We start from the raw sequence: 15,460 nt of genomic DNA, 5'->3' as shown, positions 1-15,460 counted from the left end.
CCATTTATAAGTTAGGTATGTTACTCTTTTTAGTGGGATATGTTTGGAAAAACTGTACCTGTTGAAGTAAAATCTTAAAGCATCCATCTGACTCACTGTCAGCAAATCTCACACAATTTCAGATACATCACTAAATCCGTAAGAGAGCTGTGTAGGGTTCGTGTGCCACACACATACCGCCCTTGGAGGGAGTAAGTGGAAGCTAAAGGCAGACTGACTTTTCTGACTGGGGGATAACTGTGAGGTCTGCTGAGAGTCCTGCTCACCGTGCCTTGCGCATGCCTGTATAAAGCCTGCTGAGAATTCCCCGTCCCACCTTTAGCCCCTGGCACAAAGCAGGCTCAGCGCTTCTCTTGCAGTATTTCCATCCCCCCTCCTCCACATACTTCACCGAAAAGCGCCAAGTGAACTATAGCCAGCTTCATTTGCCACAGCTACTCCAAGAGTGTTTTCAGTTCATTTTTCTCTGGGCCAATTTGCCTTCTTTTTCTCGGGAAGAGGAACCCCGCGGCAGGACTGGGACTGGAACTGGTGTGTAACCAGTAAATGTGGTGGTGGAGAGGATATACCCTTACACAGCCCCCGAGAAAGTTCTGGAATTTCAGGTGACAATGTGATAAATCCTTTGGCCTCCAGGGAAATCAGCTAACCCCTGCCAAATATCCTTAGCTGAAGGTACTGCCAACAGATGCCAAAAGTACATCGTTGTTTATTCTCTCCGCCGGGAGTCTGTGTTCCCACTTGACCAAAAAACAGAAAGAAAGCCAATGTTCAGTTTAATGTTGCTCATTCCAAGATAAAATTTGTTTTCTGTAGACCCAGGGAAAGAACAAACAGTAGACATATTGGCGCCATTTGCCTTTGCCCTCTGGAGAAGCTGGCATCTCGATTGCATTGTTTCTGCTCCCTGTTTGCAGACAGGTGATGAGGCATGGGCTACTTCCCCAGTGCTGATGGGAACTGGCTTGCACTGAAACCAGATGGCACATCCAAGGCAGATTTATTACGTTTGGAGGGAAGAAAGGGCGAGATTAAAAAAAAAAAATTAACACAAAAAGATGTCTGATCTTTGCATTCAATCTTGGCTTGATCAATTAGTACTTGAAAAATATTCTTAGCAAAATATAGACTATGAACTGCCTTTTAATTGAGATGCATGTTCTATAGACCCTCGTCTGTGTGAAACCAATCAAATAACAGCTAGCAGAGACCACATATTCTTCTCTTGCAGCAGTGGTACCGAATGTTAAGCTCTGACCCGGGGTTTGGGGAAACTTTTGGTTTAAGGGATTTCTGCCTGCCCAGAGTGGTGTTCTTCTAATTTATCTGAAAGAACCCAGTACAGTGGCCCCTGGAGCCAATGCCAGCTCTCCTCTGCACCTGGTCTTACTACTCTTTGACTTCAAACACGGTCAGCTCTCATGGACCCAGACTGGTCACATCCATCTCCCCAAACCTTCAACCAAAGGGACCAGCTATGTGAGTGTTGCACTCCATCCTATTTTGAGTCTGGATTCTACCGTTCCATGGCTCTGCTTTCATTTCTGGGGTAATATGAAGAGTTACTACTCAGGGAGATTGTGAGAATTAGATGAAATACAGAGTGAGGAGAACATAAAATCATGCCTTGCAGACATTGAAGTGTGTGTGTGTGTGTATACAATTGCCTTCACATACCTGTATAGGGCAAGAACGGAAGAAAAACATTAATCATCTGAGGACATTGAAATTCTTAATATACCTCAGCTCCTATAACTGGCAGTTACTCTGGGATGTTGCAGTTATTGGGGCACAATGACATGAGTCAACCATCTTTGCCTTCATTTCTAGCTATGAAATGAGGGCCACAGTGTTGGTGGAGACTGCTCGTTTGTCCTTGGCCACTCAGACCCGAATAATCACACAGAAACTATACTAATTACAACACTGTTTGGCCAATAGTTTAGGCATATTCCTGGCTAACTCTTACATCTTAAATCAATCAATTTCTATTAATCTGTGAATCACCACGAGGCTGTGGCCTATCAGGAAGGCTCGATCTGGCAGCTGGTTTCCTTCTTCTCTGGCAGCCAATGGCATCTTCTTGACTCCACCTACTCTCTCACTATGTATCTTTTCCAGCCTGGCTATATTCTGTTAAGCCATTGGCCGAAAGCAGCTTCTTTATTAGCCAATGATATTTACAGCATACAGAGGGGAATCCCACATCACCACAGTGGACATTTCTACTCAAGCTGTCGTACCTTGAAGACTCTTGCCTTCACCAGGGACAGCGGGCCAGGGCCCCATGCTTCTTCTGTCTTGTAATTTTAGACATAGCCAGCATTTTGTAACACTACTACTTCCTATCTGGCTTAAGATAGCACAGATAAAATCACCTCCATGATTTTGAATAGACCATCTCCTTTTTAATTTGGCTTTCCAGAAATGGAGGCCGTCCAAGGAAGAACAGAAAGAGGGAAAGGAATAGGTAAAGGGCTATCATTCTAAAAGGTTCTAAGCTTACTCCAAAGAGACACAGTAGTCAACCTTCCCAGACTCTGAGAGAGAGTTCTGATGTGGAATATCCTTCTGTGTTGCTTTTATTGGTTAATGAATAAAGCTATTTCTGCCAATGTTAGCAGAGTAAATCCAGGTGGGAAATTCAAACACAGAGAAAGAAAGAAGGCAGAGTCAGGAAGATGCCATGAAGCTACCGAAGAAGAACACCACAACCTCATGGTGATACACAAATGAATAGAAATGGGTTAATTTAAGTTGTAAGAGCTAGCTAGAAATACACCCAAGCCACCAGCCAAACAGTGTTGTAATTAACGTAGTTCTTGTGTGATTGTTTGGGTCTGGGTGGCCGGGAAACAAATGTGCAACCTCCGTTTACAGAGCTCAAGGTCACCTTCCTGTGAAGTGTAGTAACCCAGCCCTGGTTGACATTAGCGCTGCTGGGTTCATTGATGACTGAATTTCCCTTTAAGACCTTTCTATATTCCAAGGTTAGTCAGAACCAGAGCTAGTCACAGCCTCTGGCCACGAGGATTTTTACTTTCAAACTCCAAAGCTGCTAAGTGAATGAAATCAGCACACTGTTTTGCGAGCCTAACGCGGCTGGATGAAGTGAAGGAGCTGAATTTCTGGGACACAGTGTTTTCTGGAACTCTGAAAGCCTAAAAGAAGAGCAAAAGAAAAAAAAAAGCTCCTTTTAAAGAGCCAGTAGGTGAAGAAGCTGTACTCAGTTCCCAGGGCTGCCTGGTTCTGAGCCCAGACTGTCTCTCATTGTGGGAAACCCGTAGTATTGTGTGAACTGGAACATTAGGTCACTTCAACAAAAAGGTGAATTGCACTTACCAAATTAAAATTCCATGATAGAGTATGCTTCACTGATCTTTAGAATCATGCCTCTTAATCTAGATAAAATAATGTAAACAGAAAAGGTCAGGGGGCAAGTTCTCTCCTAAAAAACTGTCACTATCTCAGGAAATCCCCATCAGTGGTCCCTGCATTTTCAGTCATTCGGTAGCATGTACTCCAATTGCAGACTTGATCCCTGGGAGGAAATAATTAATGCTGATAGGGTTCTTTTCTTTTTTCTTTTAAGTAAACCCAAAGTGTAATACAACACCAAACACCCTACAGACCAAGGAAGAATCCGGTGTACAAAGGAAGTTTCCCATATCAATAATGGGTCTTCGCAGGGAAGGACAGGGTGACGTGACCTTTGGGAGAGCAAGCCCGGTGACGTGCTGGAGATGGGGCTAGTGGAGAGGACCAGGTCGACAAGGATGGCAATGAGACCAATCTGGGTGTGAGTCCGAGCAAGCGGGAAATTTGTCAAGACGGAGGAGAGTTAACTATGCTGAAGATGGACCAAAGCTCAAAGATGAGAACGCTCAACTGGAGTTTGTGACTGGTCTTAGTTAGGGATAACAACATGCTATGTAAATGGAGACCTTTACCTGGGATACCCAGAATGCTCCTGGCACCTTAGGCACATTTTGACAGCCTAGCTCAAGACATTGCCTTACACACACACACACACACACACACACACACACACACACACACACACACACACACACACTTTCTACCCCTGAAAAGACTGTATGCTCCAAACTCTAGGCCAAGGCTCCATGCATGGGATGCTATTGTACTCACAGGGCAGCTGCTCCAGAGCTAACAGTGTCAGAGGCAGAGAGACAAGTTAAATAAAAAGGCCTACACTTGGAAGGTTTTAGATCGTTCATGGGTTGGATCCATGACATCAAACATCCAAGGTAAGAGAACTTCTGACAGAGTCTTCCTTTGTCAAGCAGACATTTGAGTTAGGAAAAGGGAGCAAGAAGAGGCTTGCCATTGCAGGATGTGGAGGTAGCACTATAGGCCCATATTCCACATGCTGAAGGATATACATGTGCTACTTCATGCTAGCAGATGTGGCTCCTGCTAGCCCTAACCTTGGGCTCCATCCACCTGTGATAGCCACGTGGGCACACAGCTGGTGATGCCCCATGTGCACACATCCCCATAGGCCTCAGGGTGAGCTCATGATTGATCTCTTTTGAAGGACCACAAAGCACTGCCTTGTCTAATTGGCGCTACTCAACTTTCAATTATTATCACTGATTGCTGCCATGATCAACTTACAAAAGGAATAACTTTATTCTGGTTCATTCCAAGAACAACGGGCACTGCTGGATTTTGTGCTCTCTTCAGGGCAGGACATCAGAGAGGGGAGCACGTGGCAGGAGGGTACTTGCTTCATGGAAGCTGGTGAGAGAGAGAAAGAGAGAGAGGGAGGGAGGGAGGGAGGGAGGGAGGGAGAGAGGGAGGGGGAGAGAGTGGGAGAGAGAGATTGGAAGGGATTTTCTTTGAGGACACAGTCCTAAGGACCCAGCTTCCTCTAATAAGATGTCATTACAAAATGTTTCGGCCACCCCTCAATAGTGCCAGGCTAGAACCAAAACCTTTAGTATGGGGGTCTTTGGGGACATCCAAGACCCAAACTACAGTACTCCCATTTATGTTGGAAGCTGCCAACACCTGACAATTAAGTTCTTTCATACCTAAAATGTTCTAGAAGGTGAAGGGGGCATGTCCCCTTGGCACATCAGAAAATTAACCACTTGGAATTGGAGCATGGGCTCAGTAGACCAGGCTGGGTGTCTGTGCAGAAGTTATATATAACAGAGTTCCCACCCTTCCTCCGTCCCTCTGTCCCTTGCTTTTCCTTCTCTCCCTCTCCCTTTTCCTTCTGTTATCTAAAATATTCTTTCTCCTGATTTACCATTTTAGTTTTCAGTAGACTGGCTTTCAAAGAACTCCGTTCTCTTCTTTATCTGAAGCACGTTTGTAGCCAAAGTTGGCTTCACACTTTAAATCGTCTTGGTTTAGGCCCTGAGGCTGCAGGAGCAACAGGCTTGCACTACCACACATAGCTTCAGGGGACTCTGGAACAGGCTTCTCCCAAACTTCCTCAGTAGTGACTTTGCTCCAGGAAGACACTTTATCTCGCGTGTCTGCCACACACCCTGGGCTCCTACTCTCAGGGTGGTGGGGCGTGGGTTACGGGCAGTGGGGGAGCCTTTCTAGCCAAGGGGATCTTGAAACACTTTGCAAGTAGAGAATAGTTCCTTGCAGGCAGACTCACTCAGCTCATTTATACCAGGCTTGGGAGGGGCACAGCTAACAGCTGACTGGCTGGATCCCACTCAGCTCCCTCTATGAGCTAAACAGATTATCTAATGATGAAGGGAGAAGAGTTTTCTGAAGATACTTATAATGGAAGGGTACAAGGTACTAATTTTTTGATGGCAACTGTTTAGGAAGGGCTTTCTAGATGCAACCTAAAGCACTTTAGAACTAAGGTGGACCTATTTAAGATGCAGTAGGGCACCGAGGTCTTGCCTGGGTTTCCTCCTCAGGCAGAACTTCAGCTTATTCCGTTTGTTAAAAGTGGAAGATTCAGAGCTGACACTCAAGAACAGAGTAGGCCAGGGTGTGCTCAACCACCTCACCTGTGGAGTCAGCAAACTTCCCAATATTTACTGATGGATTAGAGATTGCTTAATGTCTTTGAGGCCCTTCCTACCTCCATGAAAAACCAAAGGGTCAGCATCCATGATTTAGAACACACACACACACACACACACACACACCCCATCTCCAAGAGAATACTGGAGTTCTTGAGTGTTTAATTTCCCAGGAAGTCCTTCAGGGTGAATGCAGATAAATATGGACAGTTAAATTACTGATTTTACCTGAGGTATCCAAGACTAACCCTGGGAGCACTCTTAGTACAGGATGCTCGCCCAGGACTTGTAGTCATCAATGGGGTGGATGTTCTGTCTGTTTCTCTTTTTTGAAGAAACAAAGCACTGAACATGAATAACCCTTGAATGTCTATGCATATGTAGTAAAGCTGGAGTATGGTAAGCAGTGAATTTAATCAATTTAATTGAAATCCCCGAGGGTGAGAACTATTTGATTACTTAAAAACTCCCTTGTATTTATTCGTCGAGAATTTTATACATGGACACAGTGAGTATTGATCATAGCTAGTTTCCCCATTTAACTCCCAGATCCCCCCCTCATTTCCCTCCTAACTTCATGATTTTCTTTTCCTCTCTCACTCTCCCTTTCTTTGGGTTCTCGCTTTCTAGAATCATATTGAATCCAAATAGCTGCCCTTATTTCAAGGTGTGGGGCCAACTGCTGAGCCTTTGTAACCTATCAGTGGCCGTGCCCTCAATGAAAGTGACTGTCCTTTTCAACCAGCCATTAATCGCCAATGGCTCCTTAGAAAAGCCAACTGTGAGCAGGGTTTCAAGGCTTCGATAAGTTCGGAGGAGATTTTTTAGGATGGATATGCTATTAGACCAACTCCTTTCAATGGAAACAAACCCAAGCTGAACACAGCGAAAAGAACTACCGTCATTTTCTTGACTCTCCAGAGCAACAAGAATGTCGGATTCATGATGTAGCATGTTTCATGCGGTTGTGACACTAAATGGAATAGCCCAGATACGACACTTTGCTTTGCTTCCGACCCGCAAACACCCACAGCAGGCCAGAGAGGTGCCGGCTCAAACGAGGGGAGTTGAAAACTAGGCTTTAGTAGACCCAGCACACATGGGCCCCAATAACTACTTATCAAATGGATTAGAGGTTGTCGACTCTCACCTGTCTGCCTTTGGTTTAACCACCGTCTCGTTCGAAGCCCCTTTGACACCGGGTCCCTCCTTTCCGTCTGTTCCCCAATGATGTGGATGCAGGGTGCAGGGAATGGAAAGTGAGTAAGAATGAGTAAGGAAGCCAGCTAACTCCTACGCTTTAGGAATGAATAAGAAATCCTTAGAGAACCACAGCCAACAAAGAACCCGATGCAGGGGAACCCAACCCAGAGACCCCAGAGTCCCACACAGCCTTGAGAATCGCATAAGGTGAGCCTCACAGAGGGACAAGGTCCACACCACTAACCCCACCAAGTCCGGCGCCCCCAAGCCTCTCGGTTTGCGCTCGCTTGCAACTCCCGCCCCCGGGGCGGTGCCGGGAACCAGCAGCGCCTCCGCCGGTCACGTGGGGGCCGCTCCACCGGGCGGCGCTGTAGCTTTCCGATCGCGCCCTCCCAGCGCCGGGGACGCGGCGCTCGCGCTCCCGCCCGAGCCGCGGGGAAACGGAGACAAGGAGACGCCGCCACCCCCGGCGCGCCCCGGCCCTGCGCCCGCAGCATGCCGGCAGCGGAGCCGAGCGCTGCCCTCCTCCTGCTGTTAGCGGAGGCGACTCCGCCGGCCTCCGGGCCGCCGCTGCGAGGGTAGCGGGGCTGGAGTCGGTTACCAAGACACAGCGAAGCGGCCGGAGCTGGAAGAGGAGCAGGCATCCTCCGCGGCGCGGCGGGCGGCGGCCCTGCTGCCCGGCGCGCCCATGGCCCGGGAGCACGGAGAATGCGAGCCGCGCTGCGCGGCCGCAGCCCAGCTCCGCGCCGCTTGCCGGGAGCCCCCCAGAGCTGCCCGCGTCGCCGCCGCCCCCCAGCTGCGGGCACCCGATCGCTGACTGCGCTAGGACCCACGGCCGCCGGCCGCGCAGGGGTGGTGGCTCGGGAGCAGCGGGAGCGCGAGGGCCCGGGCGCCGGCTGGGGTGCAGCGCGGCATGCAGCTGCGGGCTCCGGTGCCGGCGTGAGGGTTGTCGGCGCGGGGCCCCGCCATGGCTGACAAGGACAGTGGCAACCTGAAGACGGTGAGACTGTGGCGGGACGCCGCCCTGCGCGCCAGGAAGCTGCGGAGCAACCTGCGCCAGCTCACACTCAGCTGCCCAGGGGCCGGAGGCGACGCACTCGACTCCCCAGACGCCCCCCAGCTGGTGCTGCCGGCCAACATCGGGGACATTGAGGTGCTGAACCTGGGGAACAACGGCCTGGAGGATGTGCCTGAAGGTCTGGGGTCGGCTCTGGGCAGCCTTCGCGTCTTGGTCTTGCGCAGGAACCGCTTTGCCCGGCTGCCCCCTGCGGTGGCGGAGCTAGGCCATCACCTTACGGAGCTGGACGTGAGCCACAACCGGCTGACAGTCCTGGGTGCCGAGGTGGTGAGCGCCCTAAGGGAGCTACGCAAACTCAACTTGAGCCACAACCAGCTGCCAGCTCTGCCTGTCCAACTGGGTGCCCTCGCCCACCTGGAGGAGCTGGATGTCAGCTTCAACCGGCTAGCGCATCTGCCAGATTCCTTCTCCTGCCTCAACCACCTGCGCACCCTCGACGTGGACCACAACCAACTCACCGCCTTTCCCAGGCAGCTGTTGCAGCTGACTGCCCTGGAGGAGCTGGACGTATCCAGCAACCGGCTGCGAGGCCTACCTGAGGATATCAGTGCCCTGCGTGCCCTCAAGATTCTCTGGCTTAGTGGGGCCGAGCTTGGCACCTTGCCCAGCGGCTTCTGTGAGCTGGCCAGTTTAGAAAGCCTCATGTTAGACAACAACGGGCTGCAGGCTCTGCCCCCCGAATTCAGCCGCCTGCAAAGACTCAAGATGCTCAACCTCTCTTCCAACCTCTTTGAGGAGTTTCCTGCTGCGCTGCTGCCCCTGGCTGGTCTGGAGGAGCTCTATCTTAGTCGCAACCAGCTCACCTCAGTGCCATCCCTTATCGCCGGGCTGGGCCGGCTTCTCACCCTGTGGCTGGATAATAACCGCATCCGCTACTTGCCAGACTCCATTGTGGAGCTGACCGGCCTGGAGGAGCTGGTGCTTCAGGGCAACCAGATCGCTGTTCTGCCCGACAACTTTGGCCAGCTCTCCCGGGTAGGCTTGTGGAAAATCAAGGACAACCCACTGATTCAGCCCCCTTACGAAGTCTGCATGAAGGGGATCCCTTACATCGCAGCCTACCAGAAGGAATTGGCTCATTCCCAGCCAGCTGTGCAGCCCCGCCTCAAGCTGCTCCTAATGGGCCACAAGGCTGCAGGGAAGACCCTGCTCAGGCACTGCCTCACTGAGGACAAAGTGGAGGGAGATCAAGGAGGAGGGGACAAGGAGAAGAGCTACCTACTCTTCCCTCCCCTTGGGAGCAAGGGCATCGAGGTGACCAGCTGGACTGCGGATGCTTCCCGGGGCCTGCGGTTCATTGTGTATGACTTAGCCGGTGATGAAAGCTATGAGGTGATACAGCCTTTTTTCCTCTCCCCAGGAGCCCTGTATGTGCTGGTGGTCAACTTGGCCACCTATGAACCTCGCTGCTTTCCTACTGCTGTGGGCACCTTCTTGCACCGGGTGGGGGCCCGGGTGCCTCACGCTGTGGTGTGCATTGTGGGCACCCACGCGGACCTGTGCGGGGAGCGGGAGCTTGAGGAAAAGTGTCTGGACATTCACCGCCAGATCGCTCTACAGGAGAAACACGATGCAGAGGGCCTAAGCCATCTAGCCAAGGTGGTGGACGAGGCCCTGGCTCGGGACTTTGAGCTGCGCTCTGCCAGCCCCCATGCAGCCTACTACGGTGTTTCAGACAAGAACCTTCGGAGGCGCAAGGCCCATTTTCAGTACCTGCTCAACCACCGGCTGCAGATCCTCTCCCCCGTGTTGCCTGTTAGCTGCAGGGACCCCCACCAATTGCAACGCCTTCGCGACAAGCTGCTGTCTGTCGCTGAGCACCGAGAGATCTTCCCCAACTTACACAGAGTCCTGCCTCGATCCTGGCAGGTGCTCGAGGAACTGCACTTCCAGCCACCTCAGGCACAGCGACTGTGGCTAAGCTGGTGGGACTCGGCCCGCCTGGGTCTGCAGGCGGGCCTGACGGAGGACCGACTGCAGAGTGCCCTCTCCTACCTGCACGAGAGCGGCAAGCTACTCTATTTCGAGGATAGCCCGGCCCTCAAGGAGCACGTCTTCCACAACCTCACCCGCCTCATTGACATCCTCAATGTCTTTTTCCAGAGGGATGCTTCTTTGCTGCTGCATAAGCTGCTCCTAGGGACCAATGGAGAGGGCGAGGGTGACGGGGAGAGTTTCCCCACCATAGCAGTGCCCACCTCGGGTCAGGACCCACTCCGGGCCACCCAGCTTCATCATTATGTGGAAGGCTTTCTGCTGCATGGGCTCCTGCCAGCCCATGTCATCCGACTGCTGCTTAAGCCTCATGTCCAGGCCCAGCAGGACTTGCAGCTTCTCCTGGAGCTATTGGAGAAGATGGGGCTCTGTTACTGCCTCAATAAACCCAAAGGCAAGCCTTTGAACGGCTCCACAGCTTGGTACAAGTTCCCATGCTACGTGCAGAACGAGGTGCCCCACGCAGAGGCCTGGATCAATGGGACCAACCTAGCTGGGCAATCTTTTGTGGCCGAACAGTTGCAGATCGAGTATAGTTTCCCCTTTACCTTTCCACCTGGATTGTTTGCACGCTACAGTGTCCAGATCAACAGCCATGTGGTGCACAGGTCGGATGGGAAGTTTCAGATCTTTGCATATCGAGGGAAAGTCCCAGTGGTGGTGAGCTACAGACCTGCCAAGGGGGTCCTGCAGCCGGACACCCTGTCCATCGCTAGCCACGCATCGTTACCAAATATATGGACCGCATGGCAAGCCATCACCCCTCTGGTAGAGGAACTGAATGTCCTACTTCAGGAATGGCCTGGACTACACTACACTGTGCACATCCTCTGTTCTAAGTGCCTTAAGAGAGGGTCCCCCAATCCACACGCTTTCCCAGGTAGGTGGAGCGGGTGTTGGGCTTCACTGGTGGTTCGTGTTACATTGCGTTTTTTGGGGACATTTGTTTCTCATGTGGGGGGGGGGGATGCTTCTGCAGCCTCCTAGGCTCTCACAGGTGGATCCAGGGAGGCTGTGACAGTTGTCAAAGCAACGTGAAACGCAATGGCAAGAGTCATTTTCTTCTAACAGGGAGTCTCATACCACCCAGCTTAAAACATATCCAAGTCTCCTTTATTATTCTTTGAAAGTCGGCCACCGTTTGTAGCCACCGTTTGTAGCGGGAAATCCCAGGTGATCGGCACAGAAGCTGGGAGGAGGGTGACATTAGCCCTGTGCTGAGCCTGGGTTCTCACAGTCATCAGACACGTGTTGTCCCAGGGAGGAGCTTGAGTCTGTGTCGGTGGTGGTCACAGTCTTTTGTTTAAAGTCCTGATGTAGCCTAGCAAGTCAGAGTGAGGGCCGGCGTTTCTTGAGACATCTGAAGAATGTCCTGTAACCGTGGTGAGCGATGGCTGTGTGGTCTGTTAATGCATGCCTGCCTCTGGAGAGTACAGACTTGACCAGCTCAGGACAGAGCGGGCTCACTTCTCTGAGGGGGATTTCCTCCACTATTTCCTGGCGATATTTGAGTTTCATAGACGTTGTCAGATACGTTCCCCTGGTGAATGGGACTTTCCAATGGTGGTTCGTAAGTAATGAAAGGGAAAACGAGAAAACCCATGAGTCTCCTAGGGAGTGTTTCCCAAGTCATTTTTTTTTTTTGTCTCTGTCTTTTTCTTTTGTAAGCAGTTATAGGCAAGTGAGAGAATTTGAGGACTGGTTGTTTGAGATTTAAAAGAAAAAAAATCCTCATTTTTGAAAGTGCAGCTTTAACGGTGCAGCAACGCAGAGCAGAGGGTATGGATTGTCTCCCCCTGCCCCTCCCTCACATATGCATAGCCTCCCGGTCCTCATCCATCATCCTCTGCGCTGGCGCAGTCCAGTCGCTCCATCCTCCCATCCACTGGAGCGAATCCCTGTCTGGGTATTTATTCCTGTGGGTTTGGGCAAATGTGTCATGAATGACACATGCCCATCATGGTAGTGTTATCCAGGATAGGTTCCTGGGAAACTGTCCTGGAAACTCCTGGTCTTCTTCTGCTTTGCCTGGGATTTTTCTTTTCTTTTTTTCCTGACTAATTAGGCGCAAGTCTTTAGCTAGGAACTGTTTCCTCACCGTTTGTCGTTGTGCGACCGCTGATTTGGGCGATAGCGTCACAAGCATCCCTTGCGCAGATCCTGTGACAATAGCACCACTCAGCCTCTCTCGCCTTGGGCCCCACCACCCGGGGTAAGCCGAGGGGTGACTGAATGCCACTCTGATCTTTGTCGTGGCGAGAGTGCCAACAAGAACGCGGCTGGTAATAGTATCAGGGAGGCACAGGACACCAGTATTTCCGAAGGGAAAGCCTTTCCGTTGCCCTAGATCTAGGTTTAATTCTTCAGCTTGAAAAAAAGCCACCATATCGGGTGACCAGCTAATGGAGCCAGCCATTCTGTATGATTATCTGGCATCTTGTCACAGGCCCCGACTTGGTGGATGCCTCGGTGTATCGTATATTTGCCATGGTCTTTTATTCATGGAAGCCAAACACTTTATCGTGTTGCTGGTTTGCACAGAGTGGTTGGGCACACTGTACTCACAGCCTGCTCCACTGAAGGAGCCCTCTGGGACTAGTTCCTGCCCAATGCAGAGGCCGGGTGTGAATTAAACTGACGTCATGCGCGACAAAGGGAAGGACATAATTGAACACGGACCAATCTGGGCTGAGGAATTCGGTCAGCGAAACAGGGAGGCTAGCAGGATTTTTTTTTTTTTACCCTTACTTTTGCTCTTAAATTTTCACCTTCATCTATTGTATAAAGGAGCCAGCAGTGATGGGCAAACAATAAGTAGGGGCGGGGCTTGTGTCTCATTCGCCTTTCAAATGAGGCACACCTGGTTGGCAATCCGGGTTGTAAGGATTTTTCAAGTTGAGAAGGGAAGAGAGGAAAAATTGTAAGAACACATGTCTATATTGAGAAATATGGCATTAGTTATTTTTTATAACACTTATGGAATATTTCTGACAGAAATGTTATTTTTTTTTAAAATTTGTTTTCGCTTGTATTCCCCCCCCCAAAAAGTAGCAGAGAGATCAGAATATTGGGAAAACTGACAATATTGTTTTTCTTTACATTATGACAGCGGCAGCAGCAACAACAACGGGAGAACAGGATTTTTTTCCTGTCGTATTTTTTTCTGTGATTCTCAACATTAATTAGTAATTGTCATAATTCTTAAAGATCTGGTAAGAACAAAAAACAATGAAATCTAGAATGTCACATGGGAGAAATGACAACATCTGATGTTCAGTTATTAAAGGACACACCCATAGGCGACTGGAACATATTTCAGCTTAGGAGAAGCTTTTGAATCTGCGTGTAGCATTCTGTCTTTCTATGAAGTCTTTTTATGTCTTTCATTTCCTTTTGGGGGACAGGAAATTGGTGACGTCATTTTACACTTAATGTATCAAGTTTTCTTGTAAACTCACGATTTTTCATATAGTGGTTTACAAACTGATTTTTTTAGGTTTTTTGCTTTTGTCTACCCTGGGACATCAAGTGCCAGTTCCCGTGTTGTTTGGGACCATTCGGCAGAAGCAGTCCCAACAGAAAGCATTAGTACCTGTGAAAATGTTCTCATATGGAAAGCTCTCCTGGTCCTGCCTATCTGCCCTTTCTGTTGAGAGCTGCTTAGCTGGCTGAATGATGCGGGATTGGATTCCTCTGGCTTTGATTTTGGAGATCCTTAGCCAGCAACCATGGGTTTAAAATTTCTCACAGAGAAGATCAAATCACATTGCCAAAGGGATGGCAGGTGTGTTTCACTGAAGACAGTTGGGTCGACGTAGAGGAGTTAAAGTCAAGGTTTATTATGTACTTTATCTGTGGATGTTTAGTCTGTCTGTATGTCTGCATAAAGGAGAGTGTTGGCAGGGAGTTACAGGCAGTTGTTAGCTGCCGTGTGGGTGCTGGGAACTGAACCCCAGTACTTCAGTGCTCTTAACCGCCCTCCAGGGTTCTTCCAGAAACGGGAGACACACATGTAAGATGCTTAAATGTCACTGTGGTTCAGCAGGTAACTTGTCTAGCAATTCCAGAGATCTGAGTTCATCCCCAGACCCCACGTAAAGGTGGAAGGAAGAACTGGCCTCCACTTATGTACTGACTCGCGTGCACACACGTAAATGCAATAGTTTTTCAAAATATCCCTGTGAGAATCTAATGCTTTCTCTGGGTGCCGACACCTGCCTGTCCCACCACCCTCTTCCGTTTCTGCCCCGTGGTTGGTCCCATACTCTCGTTCCCAGAGCACACTGTTCTTTCTATGGGGTGTTTGTTCATGTTTTCGTTCCCTTTGCCTGTGTCATTTAGACCAGAATGAGGCTGGCCGACCTAAGTGACCTAAGTGACCTAAGTGGCTAGAACTCTGGCCTGCAGCAAGACCGCAGTGGATTGATAGCATTTCCACTATCGAACGCCCACGGTGTGCTTTTAAGTTGGAAGAGTATGTCTTTGTCTAACTGATTTTGAATATAAGTTTTCACTTCTATTCAATTATTCACCCTCCAAATTATGAAGTGTAGTTTTTTTTTTTTTTTCTTTGAGACAGGGTTTCTCTGTAACTTTGGAGCCTGTCCTGAAACTAGTTCTTGTTGACCAGGCTGGCTTCGAACTTAACAGAGATCTGCCTGCCTCTGCCTCCCGAGTGCTGGGATTAAAGACGTGTGCCACCACTGTCCGACTTGAAGTGTAATTTTTAACGATAAGGAGAAAGCAATCCAGTAAGCTTAATTAATTGTGTGGTTTTCTTTAATTTTGGCTACATTCATTCATACAGATCCTGTCCGTATCTCACAAGTGTCCTTTGCTCCTTCATTTTCTACACCTAGTGTGAACTGGTCTGACTGTGTGTGCCCATGTGACTGTGTGCCCATCTGATAGTGTCTGTCTGGCTCCGTGTACCTGTCTGACCGTTTGTGACTATCTGATTGTTGTATGTACTCATCTGTGTGTGCCAGCCTAATAGTGTGCGCTTGTCTGACTGTGTGTGGGTCTGAGTGTATATGCCTGTCTGGTGGTGCATGCCTGTCGTCTGACGCTTAGCATAGTTCCCCTGTCCCAGGAGTGGCTGTGTGTATCATAATACCTCTTTGATTGGATTGTTCACTTGCTTCCTCTACGTGGAGACCTG

The 15,460-nt window shown here is 49.7% G+C and overlaps 2 protein-coding genes across 8 annotated transcripts in view; one reads left to right on the top strand and one right to left on the bottom strand.

The window, feature by feature from the left end:
• Positions 1-759: 759 nt before the first annotated feature.
• Positions 760-7,871, bottom strand: LOC125414513 (uncharacterized). The gene is made up of 5 exons (XM_085680537.2): positions 7,471-7,871; positions 7,174-7,240; positions 4,639-4,761; positions 3,343-3,401; positions 760-970 (listed from the first exon to the last, which is right to left on the bottom strand). The coding sequence occupies exons 1-3, from the start codon at positions 7,868-7,870 to the stop codon at positions 4,704-4,706; spliced, it is 525 nt and encodes a 174-aa protein (XP_085536663.2). The 5' UTR covers position 7,871; the 3' UTR covers positions 760-970; positions 3,343-3,401; positions 4,639-4,703.
• Mfhas1 (multifunctional ROCO family signaling regulator 1) overlaps positions 7,869-15,460 on the top strand; it is an 86,125-nt gene continuing 78,533 nt past the window's right edge. For all 7 annotated transcript variants that reach the window (XM_048456583.3, XM_085680809.2, XM_087901066.1 and 4 more), the window contains exon 1: positions 7,869-11,179. In XM_048456583.3, the coding sequence (XP_048312540.3) occupies positions 8,194-11,179 (2,986 nt within the window). In that variant the 5' untranslated portion in view covers positions 7,869-8,193. The remainder of the gene's footprint in view (positions 11,180-15,460) is intronic.

The sequence above is a fragment of the Myodes glareolus genome, chromosome 23 (assembly GCF_982192425.1).
Source record: "Myodes glareolus chromosome 23, mMyoGla1.1, whole genome shotgun sequence".
Taxonomy (NCBI): Eukaryota; Metazoa; Chordata; class Mammalia; order Rodentia; family Cricetidae; genus Myodes; species Myodes glareolus.
The sequence above is the reverse complement of the archived record's forward strand: the minus strand, read 5'-3'. Positions and strand labels throughout refer to the sequence as shown.

What these genes read in the sequence shown, in the direction of transcription:
- LOC125414513 (XM_085680537.2), bottom strand. Translation starts at nt 7,870, where the DNA reads ATGCCTGCTCCTCTTCCAGCTCCGGCCGCTTCGCTGTGTCTTGGTAAC. An exon ending in GGGGCGCCGGACTTGGTGGG is followed by an intron (nt 7,241 to 7,470) that starts GTTAGTGGTGTG and finishes ATTGGGGAACAG; the next exon opens with ACGGAAAGGAGGGACCCGGT. An exon ending in GTTAAACCAAAGGCAGACAG is followed by an intron (nt 4,762 to 7,173) that starts GTGAGAGTCGAC and finishes CTCTCTCACCAG; the next exon opens with CTTCCATGAAGCAAGTACCC.